Raw genomic sequence first — 10,234 nt, 5'->3', positions numbered from 1 at the left:
CCCAGAGCCTGGGCTTTGTCTCTTCTGTCTCTTCTTTGTTCTATTCTGCTGCTGGATGTGGTCTGGGGCAGAGGCAAGGAGAGATCTGTGCCACTCGATCTAGAGGCTCTGCCTGCAACTGGCCTCACCAGAGGGATTGATGTTTTCCCTTTCCATTACTTATCTAGCAATGCTTGAGCCTCTTTAAAGAAGAAATGTGCCAGCAAGTGCCAAGATCATTTAGGGCTCACTGCTCATGCTGCAAAGCTGCTGGAGTTTTCCTGTAATAGCGGAGATAGTGAGAGGTCCTGGCAGGGATGGGAGCTGGTGCTGTGGTAGGGCACTGGCTGGGTGGTAGCTCTGTGGGGAGCAGAGGAGGGGGCTTGCTTCTGATACAGGCAGCTCTGGTGGGTTTTCTGACCCCTTTGATCATGTTGCTGAAGCAAACATTTACCTTTAGGTCAGGAAATATTATTCTTGTATTGTTGGGCTGCTTGAGCAAGAGGTTGGTTCAGTCTCTGAGCTGCAAATGGGCACTGGGCTGGTGTGGAAGGACCCAGGGGCTGTTTGCATTTCTTGTGCTCGAGCTCAGCCTGGTTTCTGAGCATGCAGCAGGAGTGCACATTGGAGCATTGCTTCTTGGAGGGTCCCCATTGCTTTGACCCATCCCTAAGATTGCAGGTGGGCTGAGCTGGCCGGGCATGAGCTGCTGCGGGCAGAAGGGGCTGTGTGTGCCCTTCACTGCATGAGCATAAACCCAGGCACAGTGATGGCACGGTCATTTTCTCTGCAGCAAATCAGCTGGGCAGCTTTTCTGAGAGGAGAAGGTGGCACTGGGGTCGATGGCTGGGGACATAGCCAGTGCTTTTCTTGTTTGCCATCCATAAAGGATGAGTGTGGCTGGAGAGAGGGCAGGCAGTGTGGATGCACTGGGATCGGTAAATCATGCCGGGGCAGGAGGCAACAAGTCAAGTGCCCACGAAGAGGGAATTGTATAGACAGCCCGCAGATCAGCGGGTGTGTGCACAGTGATCCACGTATGGTCAGGCTGTCACGGAAAAGGACCTGCTGGCTCAGTATCCCTGGAAAGATGGATTGTGGCTGTCAGAAACCAAAGCACAGGGAGCTTGCTCTGGTAAAAAATATTAAACTTCTCTGAAACAACCAGAAAAATACACTGTTAAGACAGCTGGGAAAAGTTCCTTGAGACTGGCAGTTAATACTGCTTGCTTGTGTTAACGGTGAAAAGCCAGCGACGTTCAGCTGTTTGCAAAGCAGCTGCGGCTGCCCGGGAGAGTTTGCAACTAAAAGTGCTGGGGATGAGAGTCACCCCCCGTGTGGTCCTCTCTCCTGTTGAGGGGAAATCAGCGTTGGTGCAGGGAGAAGCTGATGCACTTTCCCAGTACAAAATAACCTGAAAGGTTTTTTTTATTTCTAGTCTCATGCCCATTGCTGGGGCCTCTGGCCTCTTCCCTGAGGCCAGAGCACCCCACACCTCCCTCCCTCCCTTCCACATCATTTGTGTCATGGCTGGTGTTCTGCCTGTGGAAGCAGTGATGATGAGGGATGCTGTTTGCTTAGTTTAGCTTTTTCCCAAATCACCTGGTGCTGAGGAGTAATAAAATATTTATTAGATGTTACAAAATGAAACCCAGAACAGCAGCCCAGTGAGCAGTTAAGTATTCCTCCTTGCAGTGGTACCTGAACAGCGGGTGCCCTAAGGAGGAAAGAGCTTTATGCTGCTTGTGCCTGTGTGCTGTGAGCTGGTCTCTCTAGACAAAAGGCAGAGGCGCTTCCCCTGGGAATTACCTGCAGTCCCCAGCTGAGCCACCTCCTGCGAGACAGGGGTGACACTGATGGGCTGAGCCATTGGGGACCGGCGTGCAGTGCCGCGATGCATCCTCATCCTCACATCCCAGCTGCAGAGCAGACCCTTCCAGCAGGATGCGGTGGGTGCAAGGACACTGTGAGGCATCAGTGCACCCAAACACCCAGTCCTCAATCAGAGGTGTCCAAGCGTGGCAATAAAGGGGGTCATTTCTCTACCACAGGGGTGCCTTTCACTTGAGAGCCTCCTTCTACAGCGTTCCAATCTGACTGCTGTTCCGGCAGCCGTCACACTGAGGGATGTGGCTTGGTTAGCTGGTTTGAGTACACGTACAGCTGTGGAGGGGTTATGCTCTAGGCTTCCACTGACAAACCAGCAGTTAGACTGAAAACGTTTGGCAATCTGCAATCTAGGATGGCCTCTCCTTGCAATTCTTCTGTTGGATACGGTACTGCTGTAGCATAATGTAGGTTGCAATGTCTTCTTGAGGTCTGTGTCCCAATTCCCCTTCTCAAAGCAGGGCTCCCTTCCAAACCAGATCATGTTCATGCAATCAGGTTGTGAACATTTGCAGGGCTGGAGATGCCACAGCTGCTCTGGGCCCCTGTCTCAGTGCTGGACCACCCTCACTGCAAGACTACACAAGAATTCTAAATTATTGTGATACTCTCCTTTCTACTAGCTTTCAAGGCATGTCATTCTGTGGCGTTTGGACATGTAATACTGTTGATGTGTGTCATACAAAGCTTGGAAAGACAACTCTCCTGTGAGTGCAAGTCATCCTGTTTTTTTCACACATGCAGATCTGAAAGTTCACTTTAACAGAGTGAAAACTGGCAGTTGTTCTAGTTCTTCGAAGTTCAAAGCATGTGTAAATCTGAGACTCTGCTTTGACCCCATCCATTATACTGCATGGGGTACAAACCCAGGTAACGCTGTATTGTTGTGTAATGTAGATCCTAAGCAGGGAGCTGTACGGCCATATTTATTCCTGTGTGCTCAGACAAAGCAAAGCATTTTGGAGAGAGGATGGATTAGTAAGGCACGTTGCTGTGTATAACTTTTTTCTTGAGGGAACTTTTCTGCAGCAAACAGCTCCTTTTTGCAGTTCTTGTGCTCCCCCGGTGTAGGTGAAAGAGATGATGCTTGGAGATGATGCTCAGAGATGGTGCCAGCTGTTTGCTGGCTGGAACAACTCTGGAGAAGGTGCCCATGGCTCCATGCATTCAGGTTTGCTTTTGGCTCTGAGTCAGATGGAATATGTAGCAAGACAACACGTAGCAAGAAAGCTATTGGTGAGTGCTCATCCCGTGGAGGCTGGTGCACTGTTTGCTGAGATGTGCATCAAGCAAATTCAATAAATCGCCTCTGTGATTTACTGATGACCATGGTGGGGACATGGTATGTGTTCAAGATTGTTCCACCCCATTTCTGAAGTCACCAAATTGTGCTGTGCACAGTTTCTTTAATTAAAAAAAAAAAAAAAAGTCAGACCAAGAAGGTAGGAAGCATTTGGATATCCATATCTAGTTTTTCCCATAAATTAGTCTGTTATGGAGACTCTGCCAAGCTTCTTCTAAAAAGCCATCCAATCCACTAGGAACGCCAGCCCAGAGCTCCATGGGTGTCCTGCCTGATACCTGTGCCAGGAGTTCATCATCACTGACTCAATTATTAAACTTTTAGTATATGTGTGTGTGTCTGGCAACTTAAGTGCTCGCGTGCTTTAGATAGATCCAGGCTGTGAAACGCTCTGCTGCACACACACACCACGATATTAACTGGGGGGAGTTCGCTTGGGTCCAGAGTCGCCGTATGCAAGCAGGGTGTTCTGCCATCTGTCGGATGCAGAAATCGCTGGTACCTCTTTAATGGCTGTCACACACTGAAAGCCGCTCAGGTGAAAAGCAGCAAGGGTTGGAAAAGTGAGGGAAGGTGAATAAACCTCTCCCCCCCCCACCGCAGTACTCCTGTTGACTCCCTACACCTGGATTTGTGTTTGCATCAGGGATGGAGAGGCTCTGCCCCCTGCCAGCCTCACACTGCCTGGGCTTGCACCCAGCAGGGCTTGACCTCCTGCCGGAGCTGGTGCTGAGGCTGTGATGCTGTGCTGATGTGCTTCGGAGGAGTAGTAGTTCTCTCGGTTTCTGCTATTTGTAAGCACACTATGGAAGGTAACAGAGTGAGAAGTCGTTTGTATTGGCCACTTAGTGGCCTTACTGGAGCTGTTGGCTTGCTTTATATGGATTTCTAGCTGATCACTGGTGCCTCTAATAGCGAGAGATAAAATAACACCCCTGCCTTTAAAGCACTTAAGCTTCCAGGTAAGTGTTCAGGGCATGTGCTTGTTTAAGCCTGTGGATGTGTTAGTGGTATTGCTGGGCCCTGCTTAAAGGCTTTGGACTGTGACCCTGGGGCTGAGCTGTTCCCCAGCCCTAGTCCAGCCTCTGCCAGGGTGGTGCAGCCTCCTGGCTACCAGAGGGGCGCTTTTGGGATTTGGTGATGATGCCCTTGGCACCTGATGGGAAGAGGAAGAGGCAAAAAATGGGAGGTGGAGTGTGTTGGGCAGATTCTGTTGACCTGCAGGTCTGGTCCCCTCCACTGCCTTGCTGGTGCTGACTTCTGCGCCAGGCAGCTGCTGCTGGGATGCAGAAACTAAATTCAGTATGAAAACAATTTAATTTTGGCTCAGATAGGCTGCTTTCTTGATAACGTCTATAACAGTGGCACAGACATGGATCAATACACTAGTGATGCTTCATGGTCTGGCAGGGAGAGAAGACCGAGGGTCCTGTTAGCTGAGGACGGGGCCATGATGCGTGCCTGGTGTGATCAGAGGTGATCTTCTTTTCCCTGGACATGGAAAATACTTGCACAGAGCTTGGGGACAAGGAGGAGGCAGCTGGCACTCCAGTAGAGACAAACCTAATGATTCATTTCCACAGCCCCCAGGAGCTCATGTGCGAGCTGCGTATTGGGAGTTTCTGGGAGTCTCAAGGAGCATTGTTTGTTTTGAAGGTAACCCATTCAATATTTAGGAAGGAGCAGAAAATATTGCTGCTAGGTGGCATTATAGAAATTGAACAACCAAGGACTTCTGGAGGTTTTCCTAAGAAATAACCTGGAAGAAAAAAAAGTAACAAAAATGCCATGCACATTGTTAAAATCCCAAATGAAAAACCTTTTGTCTCAGGGTATCTGTGCTCTTAGTAGTCCTTCCTTGTGCCTCAACACCCTGGTTTCAACATTACCTGTAGTTTTCCTGTTTCTTTTCTGGGTTTCTTATGGCCTCTATTGCTTCATTGTTTCTGTCTGATCATCACAATGGTTGCTAATACAAAATCGTTAATACATTTAATTAACATCCTGCTTTTCTCTTCTTCCAGATAATTAAATGCTTAATAAAAACAGACCTACCACCTTCCCACAGGTGTCTCCCACTTGAGCATGACATTTTTCTCTGGCTCCTCTTATCACTGACCCAATTTTCTTTTCAATTCCATCAGGAATCAGCTTTTCAATTCCATCAGCTTGGATAATTTTGGAGCTTGTTTCGCATCTGATGCTGTGTGTATTGCCCAAGGACTCATGATGTGTAAGGTGCTAATGGCAAACACGACAAAGGGTCTTAGGTGCCTGACATGACAGATGGATTCTTACAGCCAAAAATTAGATCCTGCCAGCCTTAAAGCCAGGAGCTATCGGCAGTGCTTTTCCACAGGGCTTATTGCAAATGGTGACCAAGGCTGGAGTGGGTCAGGTTAGAGGGACAGTCCTTCCTCCAGCCCTGTGATGCTGAGCCTTGTTGCATGTGTCAGACCCTGTGAAGTGCGGGCTGTTGTTTTGGCAGTGGGAACGACCTGTCATTCCAGCGTCCACAGAGGTGGTGAATCACAGAATGGTTTGGGTTGGAAGGGACCTTAGAAATCATCTAGTTCCAACCCCCCTGCCATGGGCAGGGACACCTCCCACTAGCCCAGGTTGCCCAAAGCCTCATCCAGCCTGGCCTTGAACCCCTCCAGGGATGGGGCATCCACAGCTTCTCTGGGCACCCTGGGCCACTGCCTCACCACCCTCACAGGAAAAAATTTCTTCCTAATATCTAATCTAAATCTCCCCTCTTCCAGCTTAAAACCATTACCCCTCATCCTATCCCTGCACCGCCTGATCAAGAGTCCCTCCCCATCTCTCCTGTAGCCCCCTTTCAGCACTGGAAGCTGCTCTAAGGTCTCCCTGGAACCTTCTTTTCTCCAGGCTGAACAACCCCAACTCTCTCAGCCTGTCCTCGTACGGGAGGTGCTCCAGCCCTCTGACCATCTTCGTGGCCTCCTCTGGACTCACTCCAACAGGTCCGTGTCCTTCTTATGTTGGAGCCCCCAGACCTGGCTGCAGCACTGCAGGTGGGGTCTCACAAGCGCAGAGCAGAGGGGGAGAATCCCTTCCCTCGACCTGCTGGTCACACTTCTTTTGATGCAGCCCAGGACACGGTTGGCTTTCTGGGCTGCAAGTTAACATGGCCAGCTCATGTTCAGCTTCTCATGTTCAGCTTATCATGTTAAGGCTGTTCTGTGTTTTCTGAAACAGAGCTTACTGTCTGTTTACCCAGTCTGGCTGTATGTCGCTTTGATGAACACCTCTCCATAAGCACCAGCATAAACCAATCCCAGATTATCACATCAAATTGCCGTTGCTCACTATCCCTCCTCAGCGTAGTGTTGCAGAATTAATTACCAGTATTCATGATGTTCGTTACTGCAGTCCCTAAACACCCCACATGGTGCATCATCCAGATCTAGTGATATTTATCGTTGCATTTTCCAAGTGGTCCCTCTCCTGCTTTTTATCACTAGCTGTGTTTACCAGGCTTCATTATGCTTTAGCTCTTTGGATCTCTGTAGTTTTTGATACTTTATTCAAAGCTATTTAGACAGAGCCATTACTTTCATTATTCTCTTATATTCTAACGGGCTGGTTTCTTCTGCTGGCATACAAGTGAGAAGAAGCCCCTCTTTGCTAGACCTTTAAGACAGTTAGTTATTTACTGATGACCAAATTCTTACAGCTCTTTTTTCCCTTTAAGTTTGAAGTTGTCATATATACATCTTGTTTCATAGAATCATAGAATGGTTTGGGTTGGAGAGGACCTTAAAGATCATCGAGTTCCAACTCCCCAGCCATGGGCAGGGGCACCTTCCAGTAGACCAGGTTGCTCAAAGCCTCATCCAGCCCAGCCGTGAAGAGTTTGCTTTCTTCTCTTTTGTCTTGATTAAGTCTTATCCTCAAATGAAGAGTAGCCATGTGGTAAGCCAGGCACAACTACAGTTAAATCCCTGCAGCACTTCAGCATGAGTGTTATCTGTACTGTAAGATATTGTACTGGTGTTGCTGGTACATGACTTCCGTGTCTGCTGTGACTTTGCACTGCAAGCTGAAGAGGTGGGGGGATTAGCTATATCTGTTTTTAAACTAGAGATAAATTGGCAGAATAACGGCATGTTATCTTACAAGGCTGGAACAAACCCCTGTAAACTTTCTATTGATGTAATTGTGCCAAAATTAGAACTGTCTTGTAAGTTATACCAGCCGTGTGCTGGACAGAAACTGTTCTGAGCAGCAAAGAGACAGCAGAGAAAGTCCTTGCTTGGATAAGAACAGCTTTGCCCTTGAATTATTTCTTTGGCACTAAATGGAATTCAGTTCTTTCACCACTGGTCCAGACTGGTGTTTTATATGCGACAATCCAAAGAAATAAGCAAGAAGAAAAAAAAAACAAAAAAAACCCCAAAAAAACAAGGAACAACCAAGGCCCCAGAGTGCTGCTGAGTGCCATCTTCAGCAGCCACAAGGCTTCCCGTTTGGTGATGAAACCTCATCTTCTGAAGGGAGGAGAGGCTAAATGGGGAAGAGATTGCACTGAAACAGGCTTGAAAAGCACTCGCACAGCAGCTTGCTTTCGACTTGGGTATGCCTGAAGCGATAAAAGTCTTCTGTGTGATTTGTGTCAGCAGAGTTGTTAGGAGATGATATTCAGGGTGGGGTTAGGTGCTCATGATGCTTAAATGAGCTTGCCAGGGTGAAGAGTGCGTGCGTGTGTGTACCCACACATGGGTAATTCCTCACCTACTGCCACTGTCCCCAAAGGAGAGCATAAGCGCCCTGATAAGTTATTGCAAAAGAATTAGTGGGGTTTTTTTCCCCTCATACATAAACATTTCTTGACTAATTTTCTCCTTTTGGTGTGTTTTTCAGATAAGTAAGCAGCAGCTCCAGACAATCAAAGATCGTTTCCAGGCCTTTCTGAATGGAGAAACCCAGATTGTGGCAGACGAAGCATTTATAAACGCTGTCCAGAGCTACTACGAGGTAAGGACAGATGATACGATATTCGTATGCATCCCTGTTCTCCCCCTGTTCACAGGCGGGGTTGAATCCTGAAGTAATGCATTCTTTGTCAACAAAGCACGGAACCAAGGCAAACGCAAGGCTTCTGCCTGATGCCTGCTACATGACCAGGTTTGTGAGGTTCAGGGGGTGAACATGCAACCACACAGCAGCCGTGGCAGCCTCTACGCCATGCTGTATCCTATCGCTTGATTATGAGGAAGATCATCCTTCCTGAAGGAATAATATCTCCCTGATACTTTTAAACAGCATACTCTAAAACAAAAAAGATGGCATGATATAAAATAAATGTCATGTGCTCCCTATGAAGAACACCAAGGGAAAACTGGGCAGCATGTTTGTTTCTTGCTGAAGCTTTTGCATTGTGTCTAATTGACTTTGGGATTTTCAGCAAGAGTCTTGTCTTTTTCTCTTTGGCACAGCAAATGCTGTAAAGCAAAGGGGATGTACAAAACTAGATGGTACCAAAGAACGTGAAGCGTCATTCATAATTGTGCAAAAGAATAATTATGCACGTCTGTCTTTTTGCACCTCTTTGTATGCAGCCCTTAAAGCTGCCTTTCATATCTTTTTTCAGAAGGAAAGAGCTGCTGCTTTTGAAGGAAATCAGTGCTTGTGATTTGTATGAGGAGTGTTGCTTATTTTTTTTTTTGCTAGCCTTTCTGCAAACCACTTCTCTTTCTCCCTAGAGCTATTCTGTCATAAAAGGTGAAGATTTTGAATTGCCTACATAAAATACTTCTCTGGAAGTGGAATCTAAGAGGGGACCAAAATCAGATACGAAAACTGAAGAGAATTTTAACTCTAAAAAATGGCAGCAGCTGCTTCTGTGTAAGGAAAGCACAAATTATCCCTGGATTAACTCTATTAAACCGGCCTAATAGTTACTGCTCCATCATTCTCTGTACAGGAAGGAAGCTGAGAGTAATTTACATCTCTTATCAGAAAAGAAATTGCCAAGGGATCATCAGTTTATCACAGATTCACCGAACAGATGCTCTCAGAGAAGGCTTTCAAGATGGCGTAAGCTGCATTTTAGGATGTAAGAGCAGCGTAATCTGTTTAGATAAGACTATTGGGCAGGAAAAGGAGATTGCTTAAAACCAGGCAAAGTACATCACTGTTTCACTGGTGGGTCTGGCTGAAAGTGTGTCCTGACCAGCTCCAGAAGTCCTGTGCTGTATAATTACCCCAAGTAGTCGAACATACAAGATGTCTAGATGTCTGCAAACCCTATGTCTTCAGTTCAACTGGATACTACACCTGCTCTGTCCTGCCTAAAACAGGCCACAAAAAGCTTAATGCATTGCTCTGTGTCTTTTAGCGCAACTTTCTTTTTCTTCTCCTTGACTGGTGGTCTCCTTTAATTTCTGGCCGTGTACTTCCAGCTTCTCCGCAGCAGTAGCATGGCTGCCTGTGCCTCCCTTGGCACTGTCTGCAGTGGCACAAGGCAAAGCCTCGCTGCAGAAAGTCTCTGCCCCCTCTCAGTGCTCGAGCACTGGTCCCTGCTGGTGGTGTTCTCCTTGCTCCTGTCTCTGCAGAGAGGTTCCCACCCTTGATCGAGCCGTGCTGCAATCACAGCAGCTCCTGCCTATCTCAGCTCCTGCAAATCTCTGAGTTTTGTGCAATTAACCATCCCTTGGATGGATGCTTTCTAGAAATCTGCATTTACGTACTGACTTATAAAGCCGCCCAATGGCTTGGAAAATACTAGAACTTGTTTTTTTGCTCAGCTGGCACTGGCCATCTCTGTGCAGGACATGCCTGGTGCTTCTAAGGGGTTCACTTGCCTTTGGTGCAGAATAGGATCGTTACCTGGGGAATGATATTTTTTTGCTGGAGAAGGAGAAAGGTAAAGGTGAAGTGGTAGGTCAGGGATGCATTTGCTCTTGCCGTGGAGGCTGCTAAGTCTCCTGTCAAGGGGTAAGCGTGTGATTGCCATTCTCAAACTAGTTCACAGGCTGTGATCAAATGAAAAGATGGACTGAGCTGAGCAGGCTCCACTGCTGCTCTGCAGAGCACCCC

General features: G+C 47.5%; 1 protein-coding gene across 1 annotated transcript in view; it reads left to right on the top strand.

Moving 5' to 3' along the window:
• Window positions 1-8,056: 8,056 nt before the first annotated feature.
• LOC104467537 (calcium-dependent secretion activator 1-like) overlaps window positions 8,057-10,234 on the top strand; it is a gene marked incomplete at both ends in the record, with an annotated part of 4,900 nt that continues 2,722 nt past the window's right edge. The window contains one exon of the mRNA XM_010081352.1: window positions 8,057-8,170. Coding sequence (XP_010079654.1) covers window positions 8,057-8,170 — 114 coding nt within the window. The remainder of the gene's footprint in view (window positions 8,171-10,234) is intronic.

This window comes from Pterocles gutturalis, unplaced genomic scaffold (assembly GCF_000699245.1).
Source record: "Pterocles gutturalis isolate BGI_N339 unplaced genomic scaffold, ASM69924v1 scaffold19711, whole genome shotgun sequence".
In the NCBI taxonomy this organism is placed as follows: Eukaryota; Metazoa; Chordata; class Aves; order Pterocliformes; family Pteroclidae; genus Pterocles; species Pterocles gutturalis.
The sequence above is the reverse complement of the archived record's forward strand: the minus strand, read 5'-3'. Positions and strand labels throughout refer to the sequence as shown.